The sequence below is a fragment of the Chiloscyllium plagiosum genome, unplaced genomic scaffold (assembly GCF_037043375.1).
Source record: "Chiloscyllium plagiosum isolate Xiang-an unplaced genomic scaffold, Cpla_swu_hap1 HiC_scaffold_23, whole genome shotgun sequence".
NCBI classification, from domain to species: domain Eukaryota; kingdom Metazoa; phylum Chordata; class Chondrichthyes; order Orectolobiformes; family Hemiscylliidae; genus Chiloscyllium; species Chiloscyllium plagiosum.
The window spans coordinates 5029922-5055832 of record NW_028270161.1 but is presented as its reverse complement, the minus strand read 5'-3'; the positions used below and the strand labels follow the sequence as shown (position 1 = coordinate 5055832).

The 25911-nt window shown below is 46.9% G+C and overlaps 1 protein-coding gene across 6 annotated transcripts in view; it reads right to left on the bottom strand.

The window, feature by feature from the left end:
• The window catches only part of frmd4a (FERM domain containing 4A), a 765730-nt gene that overhangs the window by 233491 nt on the left and 506328 nt on the right, over positions 1-25911 (bottom strand). For all 6 annotated transcript variants that reach the window (XM_043714187.2, XM_043714188.2, XM_043714186.2 and 3 more), the window contains one exon: positions 19589-19683. In XM_043714187.2, the coding sequence (XP_043570122.1) occupies positions 19589-19683 (95 nt within the window). The remainder of the gene's footprint in view (positions 1-19588; positions 19684-25911) is intronic.

Below are 25911 nucleotides of genomic sequence, written 5' to 3'. Positions count from 1 at the left end.
TCGAAGTGGCTGCGGGGGGGGACGAGACTGTCACACACCTCCTTCTGGAATGTGCCTACGCAGAGGAAGTCTGGAGAGGAATACAGTGGTGTTTGTCGAGGTTCGTCCCGAGCAGCGCCGTGACGCGGGACTCCGTGCTCTACGGCCTGTTCCCCGGGACACACACCGAGACGAACATCAACTCTGCCTGGAGGATCATCAACTCGGTGAAGGACGCTCTCTGGGCGGTCCGAAACCTGTTGATCTTCCAGCTGAAGGAGTTGACCCCGACTGAGTGTTGCAGACTGGCACATTCCAAGGTCCAGGACTACGTGTTGAGGGACGCGCTGAAGCTTGGGGCAGCTGCCGCCAAGGCACGATGGGGAAAGACCACTGTGTAACATCTGCCTGCCTAAAGAAGAACAGGGGGCCCACACAGTCATTTGGGCTCTGCTGACGCCTCAGCTAAAAATGCAATCGTACAGACCTGTAAATAGGAATGATTACTCTGTTTTCGGTATGCAAACAAATGGAATGTTTACATATGTATGGCATGTCCAACTGTACAGATCATCAAAGTATTTTATGAATAAAGTGTATTTTTGAAATAAAAAAAAGGGGAAAGATTTAAAAGGGACCTAAGGGGCAATGTTTTCACACAGAGGGTGGTACGTGTATGGAATGAACTGCCAGAAGAAGTGGTGGAGGCTGATACAATTACATTTCATAGAATCATAGAATCCCTACAGTGTGGAAACAGGCCCAACAAGTCCACACCGTCCCTCTGAAGAGTAACCCACCCAGACCCATTCCCCTATTACTCTACATTTACCCCTGACTAATGCACCTAACCTACACATCCCTCAACACTATGGACAATTTAGCATGGCCAATTCACCTGACCTGCACATCTCTGGACTGTGGGAGGAAACCAGGGCACCCAGAGGAAACCCACACAGACACAGGGAGAATGTGCAAACTCCATACAGTCACCTGAGGCTGGAATTGAACCCAGGTCCCTGGCGCTGTGAGGCAGCAGTGCTGACCACTGAGCCGATTAAAAGGCATCTGGATGGGTACATGAATAGGAAGGGCTTAGAGGGAGATAGTCCAAATTCTGGCAAATGGAACTAGATGGATAAATTGGACCTAAGGGTCTGTTTCCGTGCTCTATGCCTCTATAAGCCTCTGCTCCAGGACAGGCTTTGGAATCCCCACACCCCCCTTTCCACACCCACCCAACACCGAATCCAAGATCTAATATCCCACCCGTTCCAATATCCTACCCAAATGCCTCAGAACCTGCCACAGCCCACCCACCCTGGGGAGGGGACAGTGAGGGGGGGGGAAATGTGGAGAAAGGTTGGCGTAGCCCATACCACGCCTTCTGTGTGAGAGGATTCTCTAATTGGCTCCGCCATGCCACTGCTCCACCGCAGAGGGTATGACACGGGACACACCAACAGGTTAAGAGGGATGTTATGCTGAGAAGCCCCCACCCCCTCCCACCGTAGATTCTGCAGAGAGCTGTCCACTCAGTGAACTACCAACACTGTCTTCTGTGGCTCCACACTCCGGGCCACAGTGATTTCAGAGCACCGAGTATGTTCTCTGGATCACAGCTCATGAATGTTTCAATGCAGAGAAACGACATGATCCTGGAAAGCTGGCATAATCACAGGAGGCATCTGTGCTCTGAAAAATTACCCTGTGCCAGCTGCTTTGCTCTGGGACCCCAGCCCCCCCATCACTCGGTCTCCCACAGTGATCCAGTCGTATTGTTGGACACAGAGAGGCTTGTCCATAAAAGCTGCTTTTGTTGGGCTTTTCCTTGAAATTGCTGGCTTTTTCTTCAGTGTCTTTATTGCCAAGTTTTGATTGGCAAAACAGAATCTGTGCAAAACCGCTCAAAATCTGACCTTTTCAGAAATGGCCGCAGGGATGAACGAGTTCTGTCATAAAAACATAAAATGCTGCAACTGTCCTGGGGGCTCTCTGACAGAATTTGAAAACATTTAATATTCTGGGTCGAAATTATTTCCCTAAAATGCTGACTGGCGTAGTCCCCTCCTGATTGTAGACTGGGCTGGCACTGCTGCCTTACAGCACTAGGGACTCGGGTTTGATTCCACCCTTGGACGACTGTCTGTGTGGAGTTTGCACATTCTCCCCGTGTCTGCGTGGGTTTCCTCTGGGTGCTCTGGTCTCCTTGCACAGTCCGGAGATGTGCAAGGTGGACTGGCCATGCTAAATTACTGTTGGGTCCAGGGATGTGCCATGGGGGAATGCAGGGCTACAGGGACAGGTAGGGAGTGGATCTGGATGGGCTGCTCTTCAGAGGGTTGGTGTGGACTTGACGGGCTGAATGGTCTGCTTCCACACTGTAGGTAGTTTATGACCATTGCTTTATTTTGGTGAATTTTCAGATTTCTGCATATCATAAAATCTTCAAATGGTAGCAGAGAAGAGGCCATTTGGCCCATTATGTGCGTGTGCAGGCCTTCTGTGGGAATGACTCAGCTTCTTCTATCCTCCATCTTTTCCCCCTGTAACCTTGTTAATTTTTTTGAATAATTATCCAACTTCGGCTCTGTATTTGTGAATCTCTGTGATCTGACATGATGCTGGAGAAATATCATCCACTGATCTTAAAACATTTGCAGATGAAACTTACGCCAAGAACTTTGAAAAGGGGACTTGACGAAATCAGTCTGACCTTAAGCCTTGCACTGAAACATCTCCTGTCGATTAAAACTCAGGGATGGTAATCACAACCCCACTGCTGCTGCCCGACTGGCTGTGCTTTTCCAGCACCACACTATTGACTGATCTCCAGCACCTGCAGTCCTCACTTTCTCCCGTTACAAACACCAGACTAGATAAAGTGGTTATCTTCTACACACAAACAGAAATTGGCTGGAGAAACTCAGCAGATCTGATAGCATCTGTGGAGAGAGAAAAACAGAGTTTACGTTTTGAGTCCAGTGACCCTTCTCCAGTTCTGACTGAACAGGAGTGAGTGTGTGCTGTGAAACATATCTCTCCAGATAATAAACGCTCAGCGTTTTGGATGGTCTTTCATGGTTCCTGTAATACGCAGGCTGCTTCCAATGTATCAATGGGACATTACTGCGGTATGTTTGGTGCTGCACGGTTTTATGATGACAAGGGACACTGTAGCAGGCAATGGAAACGTTAACCCTATTTCTCCCAGCCAGACCTGCAGAGTGTCTCAGACAATGTATGTTGTTTTTTAGTTTCAGATCTCCAGCATCCACAGTTTTATCAAAGCACAGTCATAAAATCACAGAATCCTTACAGTGAGGAATCAGGCCATTTGGCCCATTTGGTCCACACCACCCCTCTGAAAGGCACCCCACCATGTTCTGAGGAAGGGTCACTCGACCCGAAACGTTAACTCTGATTTCTCTTCGCAGATGGTGCCAGACGTGCTGAGCTTTTCCAGCAATTGCTGTTTTGTTGCAAATCAGAAATGATTGGCTTTGTCATCATGAGGGCTACTTTCATCACTGCCAACACATTTTCAGCCAGTAATGGTCCTCATTAGTGGCTTCCCTTTCTCTCTGGCTCACCATTATCCACTAGCTTGTCTGTCCCTTTCTGAGCCCCACTCCACTTATCGTCTACTCTCCCCCCTCTATCCCATGTCTTCAACATAGAGACCACTTTTTCTTTGGTGCAAGAAGGGTCACTGGACCCCAAACGTTGACTCTGCTTTCTCTCCACAGATGCTGCCAGATCTGCTGAGTTTCTCTCTGATTTCTGTTTCAGAAATTATTTATCATGGGTGACTGAAGTAGTCACACTTTAATACGCTGGTAAATTTCTGGCTCCAACTTATTCCTCAACTATTTCTGTAATTAACTAACAGCTTTCCTTTCTCCATCATGTTTTTTTGTGATGGGTTAAATGTGAAAAGAAATTCTTCTTTTGCATAGAAAAATGCAAGATAAATAAACACATGCATGAGAAATGCAGACAGCAACAATGACAGTAACAAAATGTTTGCTTAACAAACCACTTCGAAGATTTTAGTGAAAGTCAAGATCTCAGAATTCTCACACAAAGGCAAAGGTAAGTGGCCACTCACAGATAAGGCACAGACCAGGCATCAGCTGTGCAAGAATGCAGTTTTAAGTCTGTGCAATGTTGAATGGCTGCTCTGAGCCAAGGTAAAATCAAAGGGCCTCAACAGTCTTTCCAGGTGAAGCAGCACTTCATCACTACCTCCTCCAATCCTGTGGATTGTATTGGCTGCACCCAATGTGGCCTACTCTACAGTGGAGAAACCAAACGCAGACTGGGTGATCACTTTGTAGAACACGCACGGTCCATGCGCAAGCTCTGTCACCATGTCCTCTCTCCCCTCCTCCCCATCCCAATGGGCTGCTCTGCTCTTTCCAGTCTGACAGTTAGACACACCATTGCTCTGGGAGAAAGTGAGGCCTGCAGATGCTGGAGATCAGAGTTGAAGAGTGTGGCACAGCAGGTCACGCAGCATCCGAGGAGCAGGAGAGTCAACGTTTCGGGCATAAGCTCTTCATCAGGAGTGAGTTCTGCCATTCGTACATTCCAATCACTTAATCTGCTGTATCAGCACCCTTTCTCCCTCTGCACTTCACCCCTCCCCCATAAACGCTGCTCCCTCCACACATCATGTCAGCTCTGATGAAGAGACATCTAGACCCCAGACATTAGCTTGCTCCCTCTCCGTGGAAGATGCCTGACCCACTGTGATCTCCAGCATTTATTATTTTCAGTAACATTTAAGAAATCAGCCCGAGTCTCATCTGGGCTACACAGCCTGATGGAAAGATGATCACTGATAGAGGACACTACACTTGGACAGGATTGGAGCTCAGCTCCCCTAGTGTCTCTTAGCATCCACCACCAAGGCCCAAACACAAAGACTGAGCCATTCACGTGAGGAAATTACCCTGGGAATCTGTGCCTACTGCAGGGTACAGGCTAACACCAGCAAAGTTTGGCTGCATTTTGGACCAGAAAAACAAATCTTGCATTTCAATCAAAGATTCAATCGAACTGTGGATTCCAGCACAATGTTTGAAGACTTCACGCCCACAGAATACGACACTGCCCAGGGTGGTGTGACCCTATCTGTACCAGTTTCACATTATTTCTCACAATGTACAATAGTAACAGCTGGTCTTTGTTAGGTCTTAAGTGCAGGGTACAGTGAGGCAAATCAAGCTGCATTTACTTAAACTCCCACAGGAAACGTGTGCAGTATAATTTCCATGGTACCCGTGCAATTTCAAATAACAGATTCCACTGTGTGACAGGGAAATTACGCTTTGCAAACATTTATTTAATTTGCTAAGAACATCAACATAGACTGCACTGTATATTGTTTGATTAATAGTGAGGCATAAGCAATTAATGTTTTTCAAGAGTGTTTCGAAAGCTTTTTACAGAAACATATATTTTTATAATTTCACACTTAAGTCTTAGAGGTGACTAAAACCTCTAGATGCTGACAATGGACCTTCTTTCATTTGTGACTGAAATATAATCGAGTGTGTTACTGACTTGTGGTGAGAGATGGTAAACAGAGGCTCCCCAGAAACAGAGGTTTTGGGTTGGGTAGGAATCACGGAAAGCTCTAGATTCACTCAACTGTAGGGCAAATGAGGCCATTTGACAATAGACAATAGGTGCAGGAGTAGGCCATTCAGCCCTTCGAGCCTGCACCACCATTCAATATGATCACGGCTGATCATTCCTAATCAGTATCCTGTTCCTGCCTTATCTCCATAACCCTTGATTCCACTATCTTTGAGAGCTCAATCCAACTCTTTCTTAAATGAATCCAGAGACTGGGCCTCCACTGCCCACTGGGGCAGAGCATTCCACACAGCCACCACTCTCTGGGTGAAGAAGTTTCTCCTCATCTCTGTCCTAAATGGTCTACCCCGTATTTTTAAGCTGTGTCCTCTGGTTCGGCACTCACTCATCAGCGGAAATATGTTTCCTGCCTCCAGAGTGTCCAATCCTTTAATAATCTTATATGTCTCAATCAGATCCCCTCTCAGTCTTCTAAACTCAAGGGTATACAAGCCCAATAGGTGCAGAAGTAGGCCATTCGGCCTTCAAGCCAGCACCACCATTCATTATGATCATGGCTGATCATCCACAATCAGTATCCTGTTCCTGCCTTATCCCCGTAACCTTTGATTCCACTATCTTTAAGAGCTCTATCCATCTCTTAATGGATAGCTGTACCAGACACTCGAGTAAGCATCATATTCCAGAGGGTAACCATTGGCTGTACAAGGAGCTGGGAGATGGCAGACTGGAGTTGGGGGCAGGTTCTGGTAGTGGCACCGCTTGGTTAAGCAGCTAGGAGTGTGAGTTGTGGATCTGTGGCCTTCTGAACGACCTATTGGTTTCTCAAACTTTATAATCAGCTTCACTCCCTTCAGCACTGCTGGAATTTCTCACCGAGGGTTGGTGGCTATCTGTGAAGTGAATATGTGAGTTAATGTTTCGGGTCATATGAACTCAATAACCTCCCCAAGCCTGCTCTGTTGTTCAATAAAACCATGGCTGATCTGATGGTGGCTTCAACTCCACATTCCTACAGAACACTGATCACCTTTAACCTCCTTGTTAGTCACGAATCAAATATCAAGCGACCCCCATCTCCACAACCCTTTGGGGGTAGAGAGTTCCAAGGACTCATCACCCTCAGGGAAAACTGGCTGCTTATCTCCTTCTGAATGTGAAGATCCCTTATTTCTAAACTGTTTCACTTGGTTCTGGTCTCTCCCACGAGAGGAAACAGCCTCTCAGTACCCACCTTCTCAAATCCTCCAAGGATCTTGTGTGTCTCAATGAGATTGCCATTCATTCTTCTAAACTTCAACGGATACAGGCTCAGCCTGTCCAAATGTTTCCCCATCAGCTAATCCCCTCGTCCGAAAAATCAGACAAGTGAACTACCTTTGCTGAACTGCATCTGATGTAATTAAATACTTAAACGTGGAGACCAACTCTGTACACAGTAAAACTAAGGTACAAGTTTTGGTTCCTACTTTAATGTTCCACTTTTCTGAGTTGAAAAACAACATTCTAGCTAGTAATTTAGTTGATGTTTTTAGAGAAGATTACCTACAGTGTGGGAACAGGCCCTTCGGCCCAACCAGTCCACACCATAACTCCGAAGGGTAACCTACCCAGACCCATTCCCCTCTAATGCACCTAACACTATGGGCAATTTAGCACGGCCAATTCACCTGACTCGCACATCTTTGGACTGTGGGAGGAAACCCACACAGAAACAGGGAGAACTTGCAAACTCCACATAGGCAGTTGCCCGAGGCCGGAATCGAACCTGGGACCCTATAAACTGTGAGGCAGCAGTGCTAACCACTGAGCCACCATGTTATAACACTTCAAATGTTGGTGACCTTTCATCACGTCACCTCTGTGTTTTTCTTTCCATATATCCTGCCTGAGCTGATGATTGTATCTGGCTTTTTCTGTTCCTATTATGAATTCCTCACAGTGTGCTATCAGGCTATTGTACTGCTACTCCAGTCTGTGTGTCTTCTGCTGATTGTAAAAGCAAAGGAAGACTTTTCAAAGAAATGCACTGCGGCTTTCCTTGTGAATAAAATTCAAATTGAAGCACACACTGTCTGAATGAAAGTCCAGAGTCTCATTAATCAGACTCAACCATGCGACTATAAGGTACAGAATGAGGCCATTCGGCCCACTGAGTTTCTTTGCCATTCGATCGTAGCTGACATGCTTCTCAACCCCCTTCTCCCTGTAACCCCTGACCTCCTAATCAATCAGGAACCTACCTATCTCTGTCCTAAATACGCTCAATGACTTGGCCTCTACAGCCCTCTGCAGCAATGAGTCCCACAGATTCACTATTCTCTGGCTGAAGAAATTCCTCCCCATCTCAGTTCTAAAGGGTCACCCCCTCACTGAGGCAGTGCCTTCAGGTCTTAGTCTTTCCTACTAATGGAAACATCTTCTCCATGTCCACTCTATCCAGGCCTCTCAATATTCTGTACATTTCAATCAGATCTCCCATCATCTTTCTAAACTCCATCGAGGATAGACCCAGAGTCCACACCCACTCTCCTCATCCTCCAGCAAATCTGCGAGGAGAAAGTGAGGTCTGCAGATGCTGGAGATCAAAGTTGAAACTTTATTGCTGGAACAGCACAGCAGGTCAGGCAGCATCCAGGGAACAGGAGATTCGACGTTTCGGGCACAGGCCCTTCTTCAGGAATGAGCAGAGAGTGTTCAGCAGGAGAAGATAAAAGGTAGGGAGGAGGGACTTGGAGGAGGGGCGTTGGAAATGTGATAGGTGGAAAGAGGTCAAGGTGAGGGTGATAGGTCGGAGTAGGATGGAGGCGGAGAGGTCAAGAAGAAGACTGCAGGTCAGGAAGGCGGTGCCGGGCTGGAGGGATCCGGCTGAGACAAGGTGGGGGGAGGGGGGATGAAGAAACTGGTGAAGTCCAAGTTCAATCCCTGCGGTTGGAGGGTTCCCAGTCGGAAGATAAGACGCTCCTCCTCCGACCGTCGGGTTGTTGTGGTTTGGCGGTGGATGAGTCCAATGACCTGCATATCCTCGGTGGAGTGGGAGGGGGAGTTGAAATGCTGTGCTACAGGTTGGTTGGGTTGGTTCGTCCGGGTGGCCCAGAGGTGCTCTCTGAATCGCTCCGCAAGTAGGCGGCCTGTCTCCCCAATATAGAGGAGGCCACACCGGCTGCAGCGGATGCAGTAGATGATGTGGGTGGAGGTGCAGGTGAATCTGTGGCGGATATGGAAGTTTCCTTTGGGGCCTTGGAGAGAAGTGAGGGGGGAGGTGTGGGCGCAAGTGTTGCACCTCCTGCGGTTGCAAGGGAAGGTGCCGGGAGTGGAGGTTGGGTCGGTGGGAGGTGTGGATCTGACAAGGGAGTCGCGGAGGGAGTGGTCTCTACGGAAAGCTGATAGGGGAGGGGAGGGAAATATATCCTTGGTGCTGGGGTCTGTTTGGAGGTGGCGGAAATGACGGCGGATGATGCGCTGTACATGGAGATTGGTGGGGTGGTAGGTGAGGACCAGTGGGGTTCTGTCCTGGTGGCGGTTGGAGGGGCGGGGCTCAAGGGCGGAGGAGCGGGAAGTGGAGGAGATGCGGTGGAGGGCACCGTCGACCACGTCGGGGGGGAAATTGCGGTCCTTGAAGAAGGAGGCCATCTGTGTTGTGCGTATTTTGAACTGGTCCTCCTGGGAGCAGATGCGGCGGAGACGAAGGAATTGGGAGAATGGGATGGCGTTTTTACAGGGGGCAGGATGGGAGGAGGTGTAGTCCAGGTAGCTGTGGGAGTCGGTAGGTTTGTAGTAGATGTCCGTGTTGATTCGGTCGCCTGAGATAGAAACAGAAAGGTCTAGGAAGGGGAGGGAGGAGTCCGAGACTGTCCAGGTGAATTTGAGGTTGGGGTGGAAGGTGTTAGTGTAGTGGATGAACTGTTCAACCTCCTCGTGGGAGCACGAGGTAGCGCCGATACAGTCATCAATGTAGCGAAGGAAAAGATGGGGGGTGGGGCCAGTGTAGTTGCGGAAGATGGATTGTTCCACATACCCTACGAAGAGGCAGGCATAGCTGGGGCCCATGCGGGTGCCCATGGCTACTCCTTTTGTTTGGAGAAAGTGGGAGGATTGGAAAGAAAAGTTGTGGGGCCCATGCGGGTGCCCATGGCTACTCCCTTTTCTTTCCAATCCTCCCACTTTCTCCAAACAAAAGGAGTAGCCATGGGCACCCGCATGGGCCCCAGCTATGCCTGCCTCTTCGTAGGGTATGTGGAACAATCCATCTTCCGCAACTACACTGGCCCCACCCCCCATCTTTTCCTTCGCTACATTGATGACTGTATCGGCGCTACCTCGTGCTCCCACGAGGAGGTTGAACAGTTCATCCACTACACTAACACCTTCCACCCCAACCTCAAATTCACCTGGACAGTCTCGGACTCCTCCCTCCCCTTCCTAGACCTTTCTGTTTCTATCTCAGGCGACCGAATCAACACGGACATCTACTACAAACCTACCGACTCCCACAGCTACCTGGACTACACCTCCTCCCATCCTGCCCCCTGTAAAAACGCCATCCCATTCTCCCAATTCCTTCGTCTCCGCCGCATCTGCTCCCAGGAGGACCAGTTCAAAATACGCACAACACAGACGGCCTCCTTCTTCAAGGACCGCAATTTCCCCCCCGACGTGGTCGACGGTGCCCTCCACCGCATCTCCTCCACTTCCCGCTCCTCCGCCCTTGAGCCCCGCCCCTCCAACCGCCACCAGGACAGAACCCCACTGGTCCTCACCTACCACCCCACCAATCTCCATGTACAGCGCATCATCCGCCGTCACTTCCGCCACCTCCAAACAGACCCCAGCACCAAGGATATATTTCCCTCCCCTCCCCTATCAGCTTTCCGTAGAGACCACTCCCTCCGCGACTCCCTTGTCAGATCCACACCCCCCACCGACCCAACCTCCACTCCCGGCACCTTCCCTTGCAACCGCAGGAGGTGCAACACTTGCGCCCACACCTCCCCCCTCACTTCTCTCCAAGGCCCCAAGGGAAACTTCCATATCCGCCACAGATTCACCTGCACCTCCACCCACATCATCTACTGCATCCGCTGCAGCCGGTGTGGCCTCCTCTATATTGGGGAGACAGGCCGCCTACTTGCGGAGCGATTCAGAGAGCACCTCTGGGCCACCCGGACGAACCAACCCAACCAACCTGTGGCACAGCTTTTCAACTCCCCCTCCCACTCCACCGAGGATATGCAGGTCATTGGACTCATCCACCGCCAAACCACAACAACCCGACGGTCGGAGGAGGAGCGTCTTATCTTCCGACTGGGGACCCTCCAACCGCAGGGGATGAACTTGGACTTCACCAGTTTCTTCATCCCCCCTCCCCCCACCTTGTCTCAGCCGGATCCCTCCAGCCCGGCACCGCCTTCCTGACCTGCAGTCTTCTTCTTGACCTCTCCGCCTCCATCCTACACCGACCTATCACCCTCACCTTGACCTTTTTCCACCTATCACATTTCCAACTCCCCTCCTCCAAGTCCCTCCTCCCTACCTTTTATCTTCTCCTGCTGAACACTCTCTGCTCATTCCTGAAGAAGGGCCTGTGCCCGAAACGTCGAATCTCCTGTTCCCTGAATGCTGCCTGACCTGCTGTGCTGTTCCAGCAATAAAGTTTCAACTCCAGCAAATCTGCCCAATCACGCCAGGTCTTAAGTCAATATCATTTGAAAGAAAACAGATCAGTGAAGTCAACCTCAAACCACACAATGAGTTCCAACTCAAAATGCTGTTAACTCTGTCCCACTTGCCACGGACATCACCAACCCTGCTGAGTATCTCCAGCACTGTGTTTAAAAACAAGAAACGCTGGAGATTACAACAGGTCAGGCAGTGAGAGAGTCTAGACTTGAAACGTTAGCTTGCTCTCTCACCATGGATGCTGCCTGACCTGCTGTGATCTCCAGCATTTGCTGTTTTCAGTACAGATTTCAGCCTCTGCAGTAATTTGTTCCAATACTGTCAGTGATTGAATCACTGACTTCAGTTTGATGCGTGGGGTCAAGGGCAAGCAAGCCAACAAGAGAACATAAATTATTCAAGACCAGGAAGTGACAGGTATGAAGCAATGTCCAATGGGAAAATATTGGTGATCAAAAGCCAGGTTTCAGATCCATAGCTGATCATTCCCGTAACTTGAATTGAATTGAATTGAATTTAATTTATTGTCACATGTACCGAGCAATACAGAGATCACAGAGTTAAGTAGCATAGATATGTAAATAATAGGTAAACAGCGGCAAAAACAAAAACACAGATACAGGTGAATATTAAGAGTTTGTGATTGAACATAATCATCAACACAACTTTATCTGCAGCTGAAATTACTTCAGATTAAATGCACTGCCACTAAGCACAAACACAGCAAGAACTGTTGGAAAACAAGTTGTTTAGAGATGAGTCTTCTAGCTCAATCTGGTACACGTGGAAAGAAATGAGTTTGTTGAGTTGTCTGATCTCAGTGTTGGCAGCAGCTGGCTACATCCCGGAGGGAAATGAGGGCCCTGGGAAGTATTGGAGAACAGAGGGACCCAGGGATTCAGCTACATAACTCTTTGAATTTTGCGTTGCATATAGACAGGGTGGTTAAAAAGGCTTTTGACACACTTGCCTTCATTGTTCATACCTACGAGTATAACAGCTGGGACGTCATGTTGGAATGAACTTCCTGAGGAAGTGGTGGATGGGGTACAGTTACAATGTTGAAAAGACATTTGGATAAGTACACAAATAGGGAAGGTTTGGAGGGATATGGGCCGGGAGCAGGCAGGTGGGACGAGTTTAGTTTTGAAATATGTTCAGCACGGACTGGTTGGACCAAAGGGTCTGTTTCCGTGCTGTCTGATTCGATGACTGAAGCATTAATGTCCTTTAAATCATCCAAATATCAAGACTGTAAAAGAAAGGATAAAAACAGATAAAGTCACCTTTGTCACAGAGAACCACAGGACTACCACCTTATGAGAGAATGACTCAATGCCAGCAACACGTGTAGATAAGGCTGACCCTGAATCTAACATCTCACCACTTACCAAGCCCTCAAACAAAGAAAGCGAGGCTTCTTTGACTTTACATTTGAAGGATGAGCCTTTTGGTGAGGTAACCTGGTGCTGGTTATTGCCTGGCAGTTTCGTTCAGTCAACATTAGTGTGGTGCTGGTCAGGCAGCTTCCGAGGAGCAGGAAAAATCGACGTTTCAGGCAAAAGCCCTTCATCGGAACCCAAAATGTCGATTTGTTTTTCCTGCTCCTCGGATGCTACCTGACTTGCTTTGCTTTTCCAGAGCCACTCTAATCTCCAGCAACTGCAATACCTACTTCTGCCTAGTGTCGCTCAGTAAACAGTGATGCCTTCAGGAGAGGAGGGACCTTTGTAACACTGGAGACAGGCAGGGTGAAGGATCGAGCTGCAAGATGCTCTATACACTAAGAGGTTGTTAATTATGGAGCCTCATGTTACAACCACTCACCTCCAAACCCAACACTTCAAACCTGCTCTTGTGTGTAGGAGCACACATGAATCTCTGGTGTACACCATCATGTGCCCAGTTCATGCACAGCTAACATCTCAAAGCAAAAAAAGTGAATGTTTTAACATGTGGATTGGTCTGTTCAGGTGATGCTACTGAACAAGAAACAAATTTTCTAATGTGCGTTTTTAATTAAGGCAGTAATGATGTTTCTATTATTAGTGTATTGTACCCCTTCCAAATACAAAACAGCTTCATCTGAAATGGGCACCATCTAATCATTTGGTGTGGCACAATTGCACTCGATATCCACCTCACATCATCAATGCCACACTGAAATGACAAAAGTTAAATACTGCGGATGTTGGGAAACTGAAACAAATGCACAGAATGCTGGAGAAACTCAGCAGGTCAGACAGCATCTGTGGAGACAGAGACAGAGTTAACGTTTGGAGTCTGGAGGTATCATACCACACATCACAGTGAAACCTGGTGAGTTAGTCTCCAGGAAGACACATACGCAAACAGTAACCTGCCTCAGTTACAGGTAACACCAGACAATCATCTCCCTGGGCTGGAGATTACTCTGTACATGTGCCTGAGGCACCTTCAGACTTTAAAACTTGCTGAGAATTTCCTGACCTTGAGTTTAGAAAGAAAGTGTGGTAAAGCTCGCTCTGTAATCTAGGAAACCACAGAAATACGCTGGCTACCACGCAGCGGAAATGGATAAGAACTGGTCACAAAGGAATTTATCCTGAGTGAGATAAGAAGCAAGGCACAATGGTCACTGTGAGAGGGGATATAACTCATCACAGAAACCCCTTCACAGAACAAACAAGTGATATTGACATTGCAAAGACATGACTCCTTAGCAATAATCTTTGCTCATTTTCATAACTATCTTTTGATCAAGAGTGTCAAGTCAATATTCATCCTTGATAATTAGAAATGAACAATCTGTTTGCCAAGAGCTACCTGTGGCTCACAATTCAATTATTCTCTCCTCTCCCTGATCTGTAAAATCCTCTTTACTGAGATAACGGGAAATGGGAAAGGTGACTGTAATTCAATATGTCTGATAGCAGGAATCTTTCAACACAACCCACAGTGAAACAACACACATGCACACACACATACAGACACACACATATACAAATACAAACACACACAAACAAAGACACACACAAACACACAGAGACACACATACATATAAACACAGACACACAGATACAAACACAGACACATACACACACACAAAGAAATACCCAGGCACACACAAACAAACAGATATATACATACATACAAACACAGACACATACACACACATACAAACATAGACACGCACACACACACAAATACAGACACGCACACAAGGAAACACAGACACACACCCACCCACAAACACACACATACACAAACATAGACATACACAAAAACACAAACACACACATATAGACACACGCAAACACACAGATACACACACAAGCACACACAAACACATGCATAAACATACAGAAAAACTTACACACACACACAAATGCGCATAAACATACACAAACACACACTCTCTATTTCTCTCACACACACTCATTCACTCTCTCTCACACTGTCTCTATTTCACACACACACAAAGACACACAGACACAGACAGATAGACAGACAGACAGACACACACACACACTCTCTCTCTCTCTCTCTCTCTCTCTTCTCCCTGAGATTTGACTAAAGCGATTTCACTTGAACAGAGAAAGGAACAATTTCTGACCAGGCTAACCATGATATCACCTGATGACAAGGGCCTGTACTGGCAGGGTTGTTTGGCGTCTACTTCAATTCCTATAAGTGACTGTTTACTACCCTCACCTACCTTGAATGAATAAGCACAGTATCGCTTGTACAGAGGCTGTTTGTAAGCATTCTAATGAATCATTAGATACATTTGTTCTCAGCGTCAAACTTCAGCATTTTTGAAATGACACTTGTTCAGGATTGACAATCCAGCCAATCAGATTTCTTTGAATTTAAAGAGGTGCAATTGACCCGAGGGGAATGAGAAGCAGCTCCAACCAGCCCCTGTGTCACCGTCATCCAACAGCTCTTTCCATCAGACCCTCGCCAGCTGAATTCATTGAACACACTCAGAGTCTGACAGCTTATCCTTGGCCCAGTCACATCTGCAGCAATGTTGAAAGATTCACAGCACAGAAGCAGGCCAGTGGAGCCAGTGTGCCTGATTAGATTCCCTAAAGTGTGGAAACAGGCCCTTTGGCCCTACAAGTCCACACTGACCCTCCAAAGAGTAACCCACCCAGACCCATTCCCCACACCCTGTATTTATCCTTGACTCATGCACCGAACACTATGGGCAATTTCTCATGGCCAATTCACCCCAACCTGCACATCCTTGGACTGTGGGAGGAAACCAGAGCACCCAGAGGAAACCCACACAGACACGGGGAGAATGTGCAAACTCCACACAGACAGTCGCTCGAGGCTGGAGCCGAGCTTGGGTCCCTGGTGCTGTGAGGCAGCAACGTTAACCGCTGAGCCACTGTGCTGTCTAAAACTAAAATCTCCCAACCCACTCACACCTTCTAGCTCCTGGGTCTTGGTTATAATCTGTCAAGTGTGCATCTAAGCACTTTGTAAATGGGATGAGGTTCTACCTCTAGGACCCTGTCAGGTAGTGAGCTCCTGACTCTCGCCAGCCTCTGGGTGGAGAAAGATAGTCCAAAGAACACAGTGAAAGTAGGAGGCCATTCAGCCCCTCAAACTTGTTCTGCATTCAGTGAGATTGTGGCAGTTCTGTAGCCTAACTCCATATACCTGCCTATGTTTAACAAAAAAATCTAAGATTTAAAATTAACAACTCATAGAGTCATAGAGATGTACAGCACGGAAACAGACCCTTCCATGCTGACCAGATATCCCAACCCAATCTAATCCCACCTGCCAGCACCCGGCCCATATCCCTCCAAACCCTTCCGATCCATATACCCATCCAAATGCCTCTTAAATGTTGCAATTGTACCAGCCTCCACCACTTCCTCTGGCAGCTCATTCCATACATGTACCACCCTCTGTGTGAAAAAGTTGCCCCGTAGGTCTCTTTTATACCTTTCCCCTCTCACCCTAAACCTATGCCCTCTAGTTCTGGACTCCCCCACCCCAGGGAAAAGACTTTGCCAATTCACCCTATCCATGCCCCTCATGATTTTATAAACCTCTATAAGGTCACCCCTCAGCCTCCGACGCTCCAGGGAAAACAGCCCCAGCCTGTTCAGCCTCTCCCTATAGCTCAAATCCTCCAACTCTGGCAACATCCTTGTAAATCTTTTCTGAACACTTTCAAGTTTCACAACATCTTTCTGATAGGAAGGAGACCAGAATTGCACGCAATATTCCAATCATTCACTGCTGTTTGTGGAAGAGAGTTCCCAACCTCTCTCACCCTGTGTGTGTAGAAATGCTTCCTAACATCTCTCCTGAATGCTCTGGCCCTAATTCTCAGACTGCGCTCCTAGTTCTAGAATCCCTACTCTGTGGAAGTAGGCCATTCAGCCCATACTGATTTTATGGATACTCCAAAGAGCATCCCACCCATCCTCCACCCTACCTCTGTAACCCTGCACTTCCCATGGCTAATCCACCTTACCTCCATATCTTTGGACTGTGGGAGAAAATCCACACAGACAAGAGGAGAATATGCAAACTCCACACAGACCGTCATCCAAGGGTGGATTCGAACCCAGGTCTCTGGTGCTGTGAGGCAGCAGTGCTAACCACTGAGCCACCGTGCCACCCAAAAACTCCAGCCAGTGGAATTAGTTTATTTTTTGTCTACCCTGTCTTTTCCTGTTAACGACTTGAAGACCTCAATCAGATCGCTCCTCAACCTTCTGAATTAAGGCATAAACAGGTCTACTTTGTAAAATATCTCCTCATAACATGACTCCCTTCCAAATCTTCTGAAAATGTAGCTCCCTGATTATTGCTCACAGGGCAATGGAAATAGAGTTGACGTAGGGGTCTGTAAAATGTGTTTTATTGTGTTCCTCGTGATAAGGGAGTTTGTGCTGAAAATGGAGTGAAGTGAATTTTTGGAGAAAGTTACTGCAGATGCTGAAATCTGTACTGAAAACAGCCAACACTAGAGATCACAGTGGGTCAGACAGCACCCATGGAGAGAGATCTAGACACAAAACATTAGCTTTCTCTCTCTCCCTGGATGCTGAAGTGAGTTTTACTTCAGCTCATGAAACTGGATGATCACTGAGTCTGAGTTTCACACACAAACCATCTCCTGGCTGAACAATAGCAAAATGGAAAGAGAGATATTGGATTTCACACTATGTGCTGAGAAATGTTGAAATTAATGCAGCACTAAAATATGCGATGACAGGAAGCAAGATTTATGGAAGAGCACACACTGTGCAAGTTCCTTAATAATAAATAGACTCACAAGAGTGGGGAGATTAAAGGTACAAAATCCCTGGAAGGTACAAATCCTGCAAAGCACTGAGGCATTATAACATCAGCTGAATTATGAGCTTTAACTTGGGCCTCACTTTAAGCTGCTTGGCAAAAGAACCAGAGGTGACATGAGGAAAGATGCAATTTTTTTCACAGAAGGAGCGGTTCAGATTTCACATACACAGCTGAGAGATTGATGGATAGACTCAGTAACAGCTTTCAAAAAGCAATCGGATAATTATTTGATGGAGAAAGAGTTGGAGAAGGGTATGGGCAGAGTGCAGAGAAGGGGAACTCACTGGACTAGCTTTCAAAAGAAACGGTGCAGTCTTAATGGGTCAAATGGCCTCGTTCTGTGCTGTATAATCTATCCCTCACCAATTTGTAAAAAGATACATTTGTCAACATTTATCGTCTTGCACTTGTCAGGGCAATTTGCATGAAATATCCCATGAAAGGAGAACAACATCTGACACTGTTTGAGAAGAATAATGAGTGGGCTCTGACTGGTAGAGGGGTTGCCATGGAGAATGCACCTGTTGATGCTGATCGACAGTTAATTGTCAGGTTTTGTTAAAATTTAAAACCAAGTAGGTTGATTCCAATTGGTCAGGCCATCGCCTCGAGAAACGAACCAGAGAGTGGGATGTCATCTATCTGTCGTGTGGAAACAGATACGGCTTAAAGGCAGCATGGTCTGTACAGAGCAGTCCCTCTGGATTAATAAGCGAAGCTTCCAGAGCATGTAACTGCACCAGGCTGGGGACCCGACCAATAATCCTGCATTGAGGCAGATGTCACACAACATCAGGTTATAGTCGAACAAGTTTATTTGAAATCACAAGCTTTCCTTTTAAAAATGCTTTTCTAAAAGCTCATTAATGTGTTTTATTCCATCCGAATGTTTGGGTTTAAGTGAATGATGGGAGAGGGGAATAGGATGGGATGATGCACCTGATCAGCCAAAGTTTTTTGACTGGCAGAGTAGGGCTAAAGGGGCTGAATGGCCTACACTAGCTCCTATTTCTTATATTCTTATTCTGTGCCTCTGCGTGTACCCACTGTGTATGGATCCCTGTAATACAGATCCCACATTACTGATTGCTGCTGTTGTGGCTGAGGGGATATTGCAGGGACATTTCTAGTATCTTCTAGAGCTGCTGTGCTCAGGACCATCCACCGTGGGAAGCCTTGTTTGTATCGGAGTCTCAGAATATCATTGGCATTTGGGATAAAGAATCTCCTGCTTGCTTATTGCTGCTAAACCCAGAAGTCATGCGATACCAGGTTATAGTCCCACAGGTTTATTTGAAATCTCAAGCTTTCAGAGCAATTGATTTCAAATAAACTTGTTGGACTGTAATCATGACCTCTGACCTTGCCCACCCCAGTTGGACTCCGGCACCTCCACATTAGTCCTGGATTGGTCATGAGTGAAATCCTTCCTCTTCAATTCACGATTATGACACACCCCTCTATTTTCCTGAAATTGTGACAAAAATACCCAAGCAGCTACTGACATTAACTTCAGAAATGAGCACATTGCTGCGAGGACACCTGACAACGCTTTCAAATTACGTTCTCTAAATGTTGGTGTCGGGTCTGACCGATGTGTTTGCAATCTCTTTGTTCCGGGTGGGGTATTTGAACAGGGATATTGCCTCAACATGTAGCAGAGACAGGAATCCCACTCAATGTTTCTTGGTGTTTGCTCACTAATATTTGAGCTGTGTAATCTTGTGGCCAAAGGTATAAATTTCCCCCCCGAAACCAGAAAATTAAACAGTGTAAGATGCATTATTTACATCAATGATACCCCAATGAGTGCTCACACATTACAGTGATGCTAATCACATCTTGAGTGCTGAGTTATTGATTGATTTTAGAGGTGTCTGACACCCCTGGGATTGATCTCTCTTCATTATTGACACCTCAGCAATCTAGCTTGCCCATTGTTGGTTCACCAGCAGGACAACAGCAACATCCTGAAGGCAATGCGAGGGTAAAAGACAGAACTCACGTTTCATCTGTGAATGCTATTCCAAAATATTCCTTTTCCTTCAGGTTGAAGTGAGATGCCACCAGGTCAAGCAGCTCCTTTGCCAAGAGTTTCGGCTGTGGAATTGAAACAGAGAAACAAATCATTCTGGTGCCTGACGGAAATGCAATCAGTCCGACACTCTCTGGGGACTCATTCAACCTCATTTCTAATCAGTGTTTGTGCAATGGCTGCTACCCTCACCTTTAATTCACTGAGCTACTGACATCGCCTTTTCAACGGAATGGGATTTCTTTTGATTGAGTCCACCACAGAGTTATTCAGAGCAGGGAGAGCGTCTCTATCAACACTTTCACTCTCGCCAAAAAGGATTCTGCGCTTCAAAGAAACACAAAAGCTGGGAGCAGGGGGAGGCCATTTGGCCCTTCGAGCCTGCTCCCCCATTCGTCACGTTTATGGCTGATCATCCAACTCAATAGCCCAATCCTGCTTTCTCCCCAGAACCTTTGATCCCATTTGCCCCAAGTGCTGTATCTAGCTGCCTCTTGAATACATTCAATGTTTTGACATCACTTACTTCCTGTGGTAATGAATTCCGCAGGCTCACCGCTTTTGGGTGAAGAAATATTTCCTCATCTCCATCCTAAATGACCTACCCCGAATCCTCAGACTGTGACTCCTGGTTCTGGACACACCCACCATCAGGAACACCCTCCCTGCATCTAGTCCTGTTAGAATTTTATAAGTCTGTATGAGATTCTCCTCTTTTGTCTGAACTCCAGTGAAAACAATCCTAACCGAGTCAATCTCTCCTCATACGCTGACCCCGCCATCCCCAGAATCAGCCTGGGAAACCTTCACTGCACTCCCTCGAGAGCAAGAACATCCTTCCTCAGGAAAGGAGACCAAAACTCCACACAATATTCGAGAAGTGGCCTCACTAAAGCCCTGTATAACTGCAACAACACATCCCTGCTCCTGTACTCGAAGAGAACAGTGCGACTGCGGGCTAGTCTGGCAACAATGGACTCTTCATTGCTCAAGGAGAAAGTGAGGACTGCAGATGCTGGAGATCAGAGCTGAAAATGTGTTGCAGGAAAATCGCAGCAGGTCAGGCAGCATCCAAGGAACAGGAGAATCGACGTTTCGGGCAAGAGCCCTTCTTCAGGAATTCTTCAGCCCTTCTTCAGGAATTCTTCAGCCCTTCTTCCTGAAGAAGGGCTCATGCCTGAAACGTCAATTCTCCTGCTCCTTGGATGCTGCCTGACCTGCTGCGCTTTTCCTGAAATACATTTTCAGCTCTTCATTGCTCAAACCAGGAAAAGGTTCTGTATAAACCCAGACTGTGGTCTCTCTCTTGGATGTTGGCTGTGCTGATATCGACTGAGCGATACGTATTGGCCAAAACTCAGGGAAGCTGCCTCTTCCTCTAAATTGTGACAGCAATAAATCTTTGATGTTCATCTGACACCTCAGTTGTACACCTTCCCTTAGGAAGGAGCTTCGACCAGGGCAGTACTCCGACTCTGTTGCACTGGAACACCAGCCTGGATCTTGCTCTCAGTGCTGGAGAGGCTGGAGTTTAACCCTCAAACTTTCTGACTGAGAGACAAGAGAGCTGCCCACTGTCACACCTGACACTGACTCTCAGCTCTGAATTTAAATGGGAATCTAGAAGCTCAAAAATACTGACATGGTTTAACAAGGTCATAAAAAAAAATCTTCTATAAGGATAGAATTGAAAAGCAGAGAGACCTTTCTAAATTTGAGCTGTAACTAGGTTAGGTCATATGTGGGTGGCACGGTGGCACAGTGGTTAGCACTGCTGCCTCACAGCGCCAGAGACCCGGGTTCAATTCCCGACTCAGGCGACTGATTGTGTGGAGTTTGCACATTCTCCCCGTGTCTGCGTGGGTTTCCTCCGGGTGCTCCGGTTTCCTCCCACAGTCCAAAGATGTGCAGGTCAGGTGAATTGGCCAAGTTAAATTGCCCGTAGTGTTAGGTAAAAGGAGCAAATGTAGGGCAATGGGTGGGTTGCGCTTCGGCGTTTCGGTGTGGACTTGTTGGGCCGAAGGGCCTGTTTCCACACTGTAAGTAATCTAATATAAGGATAGTTTGGCACTGGAGTAGGTACAATAAAGGTTTATAGGGATGATCCCAGAAATGTGGGGTTTCTAGCTATTGAACAATTTCAATCTCTTTCTCGTATCAGGAAAACAGCTGTGGAGGTGTCCCAATAGAAATCTCTCTAATTCTTGAATGGTTTTGTTAAAATAGATACACAGATAATCTCTCAATCTATAAGGAAGAGCAAAACCAGACGCTCTCAGTATAAGGGAATCACTGAGACAACAACTAAGGAAAAAAGGACGTAAGAGGACGCCATTCAGCCCCTCAAGCCTGTCTGACCATTAAATATAATAATACAGTAATAATAATAAAAGTAACTACAGTACAGTATTTATAACAGAGTGAGAGAAAATGTGTGTATGTATGTGTATAAGTATAAAAAACATTAAAGAAAGATTTCTTAAACTGTATAGATGGAAAAGAAAAGATAACGATTAAAGGTTAATGCTTACTCTTGTAACGCACAGTGTTTTGAGCATCGTGCAAAGTAGTTCAGTCAGAGATGTACAGCATGGAAACAGACCCTTCAGTCCAACCCGTCCACGCCGACCAGATATCCCAACCCAATCTAGACCCACCTGCCAGCATCCGGCCCATATCCCTCCAAACCCTTCCTATTCATATACCCATCCAGATGCCTTTTAAATGTTGCAATTGTACCAGCCTCCACCACTTCCTCTGGCAGCTCATTCCATACACGCACCACCCTCTGCATGAAAAGGTAGCCCATTAGGTCTCTTTCCCCCGATTGTTAGTACAAACTATTGCATGTAACTCAATTTTTTAAAACAATAGACTTTAGAGAGGTCAGTTCATAAGTTGGGCGTTTGTAACCCAGTGAAAGCCTGTACTGAGGGAAAGTGGGGGTGGAGTGATGACATTATGGGACCTGTAATCTCGAGCACCAGATAAATATTGTGCGATCATGGGTTTGAACCTCACTGTGGTAGGTGGTGAAATTGAAATAAAAAAAAACCCAGAATTTTTAAAAAAGTTAGTGAATTTGTAACCCCTTTCAAACGTTGGCTCACTAACACCCTTCGAGGAAGGAAATCTGCCATCCTTACCTGGTCTGCCCTACATATGACTCAGACCCACAGCAATGTGGTTAACTCTTAACTGCCCTCTGAGATGGCTGAGAGGGGCAATGAGGGGTGGGCAACAAAGACTGGCCTTGCCCATGGTACCCACATTCCATGTAACAATGGCAACACAGTGGCTCAGTGGTTAGCACTGCTGCCTCACAGCACCAGGGACTCGGGTTTGATTCCAGTCTCGGGCGACTGTGTGGAGTTAGCAGATTCTCCCTGTGTTTACGTGGGTTTCCTCCTACTCTCTAAAGATGTGCAGGTTTGGGTGGATTGGCCATACTGAATTGTGTCCAAGGATGTGCAAGCTATGGGGATTAGCCATGGGAATGTAGGGTGATAGGGATAGGGTGGGATGCTCTTTGGAGGGTCAGTGTGGTCTCGATGGGCTGAATGGCCTGCTTCCACACTGTAGACATTCTATGATGATTTGCTGACACTTAAAAAGAGTCACTCAGCCGCCCAGATCTCTCTGACCCACTGGACTCCACAGTCTTTCTCCACTTCAATAATAACCTCGTTTGTCTATTCTTCTTGCTAAATTGGACAGGTTCACATTTACCCACCTTACATTCCATCTGCAAATGGGCTGCCCATTCACCTCACCTGTCTTCGTCTCTTTGCAGAACCCCCACCCACCCACCATCACCCCCCCCTCTCCCCCAACCCCCAACCCACGCTGGCTCTCCTTGACAACTCACTTCTCTCTACCTTGGTGTGATCAGCAAATGCAGCAAACCATGTAACGGCCCCATCATCCACAGCGAGGGGTGCAGAATATCACATGCAGTGGTTAAGATGAATAGGTCAGATCCATTTAAGGGCAAGTTAGAATGCTACATGAGGGAGAAAGGAATACAGGGTTACGCTGATGGGGTCAGGTCAGAAAAGATGGAAGGTGGCTTGATTACAGACTAATTACCAGCACAGAGTGATTGGGCTGAATGGCCTGTTTCTGTGCTGTGTATCTGATATCGAAATGGAAATAAAGAATTCATACCAACTTTTTAAAATAAATTTAATTATCCAGCTAATGCTACAGCTGAGGTGTTAATTAAACATCTGTATTCACTTCATTCCCAATAAAATCATCAGGGATTTTAATCCAGAGACTTCCTGAATCAAGCAACCACAAAGTGAAGTGAGTGCGGAAAACAGAATAATTTTCTCCACAGTTCAAGGTTCACGCAGAACGAGTTGGCCGACCTTTCCGTGGGATGATTGACTTCTTCAAATCAATTCTTTTTTATTGGTAATGAAAGAGTTTATTAAAAATGGAGCTTCATCCCTGCCTCATAACCCCATGAAGCTCAGCTGACATCAGTAATGAATGAAATGTGTTCAACTTCGGACCTGTGTCAGAATTATAAACGCACACGCTCACTGCATAATGTAGAGATGGCCTGTACAAATCAAATATTTCATTGCTCTGCCTGTGTTACAAGGGTTTGCCCAGATTTCAGTTGTTTTGATGTTTTTTGATGATCTTACATTTCTCAATGTCTCCTTTGTTTTCAGGCCATTGGGGAACTAGCCAGTTCCTTTAGTTCAATCCATGATAATTCCAAGCCATGCACCAGAAGTGAATGGGAACAAGGTACAGTTTATCCCCAGGAAGGTTCAGGGAGTTGTATCGGCTGGAGTGCTGTACCTTCACTGCTTATTTCTATAACTCTGGGCTCCTTGCTCTTTTCAAGTATTACCAATACTCCTTTCCCTTCGATGTGCATTTGTCTAATATCCTCACAACTCGGTTTTACTCCCTTGATTCTAAGTGTTTCTTCTCTCCTCTTTCTCCAGGCATGACCGGGCTTGATTATGGGTGAGGAGAGACACATGGAGTCATCATCGTCAACACTGTACGCAAGGCTGAGAAAATGGCGTGTCTGTTTGTAAAAACGAAATTGCCCTTTCTTACCCACAGCAACTGTTGGCTGATAGGGGAGTTGGAAATCCACCAACTCAGAGCTCCCTGTGCATCTGACGGTTACAAAACAAGCCCCCACTCCATGGTCTACAAAACAAGACCTCACTCCCTGGTCTACAAAACAAGACCCCACTCCATGGTCGACAGAACAGGCCCCCACTCCCTGGTCTACAAAACAAGACCCCACTCCATGGTTACAAAATAAGACCCCACTCCATGGTCAACAAAACAAGCCCCCACTCCATGGTCGACAAAACAAGACCCCACTCCATGGTCGACAAAACAAGCCCCCACTCCATGGTCTACAAAACAAGACCCCACTCCATGGTCTACAAAACAAGCCCCCACTCCATCGTCGATAAAACAAGACCCCACTCCTTGGTCTACAAAACAAGACCCCACTCCCTGGTCTACAAAACAAGCCCCCACTCCATGGTCTACAAAACAAGCCCCCACTCCATGGTCTACAAAACAAGCCCCCACTCCATGGTCGACAAAACAAGACCCCACTCCATGGTTACAAAACAAGACCCCACTCCATGGTCGACAAAACAAGACCCCACTCCATGGTCGACAAAACAAGACCCCACTCCATGGTCTACAAAACAAGACCCCACTCCATGGTCGACAAAACAAGACCCCACTCCATGGTTGACAAAACAAGCCCCCACTCCATGGTCTACAAAACAAGCCCCCACTCCATGGTTACAAAACAAGACACCACTCCATGGTCTACAAAACAAGACCCCACTCCCTGGTCTACAAAACAAGACCACACTCCATGGTCGACAAAACAAGCCCCCACTCCATGGTCTACAAAACAAGACCCCACTTCATGGTCGACAAAACAAGACCCCACTCCATGGTCTACAAAACAAGACCCCACTCCCTGGTCTACAAAACAAGACCACACTCCATGGTCGACAAAACAAGCCCCCACTCCATGGTCTACAAAACAAGACCCCACTCCCTGGTCGACAAAACAGGCCCCCACTCCCTGGTCTACAAAACAAGCCCCCACTCCATGGTTACAAAACAAGACCCCACTCCATGGTCTACAAAACAAGACACCACTCCATGGTCGACAAAACAAGACCCCACTCCATGGTCTACAAAACAAGACACCACTCCATGGTCGACAAAACTAGACCCCACTCCATGGTCTACAAAACTAGACCCCATTCCATGGTCTACAAAAC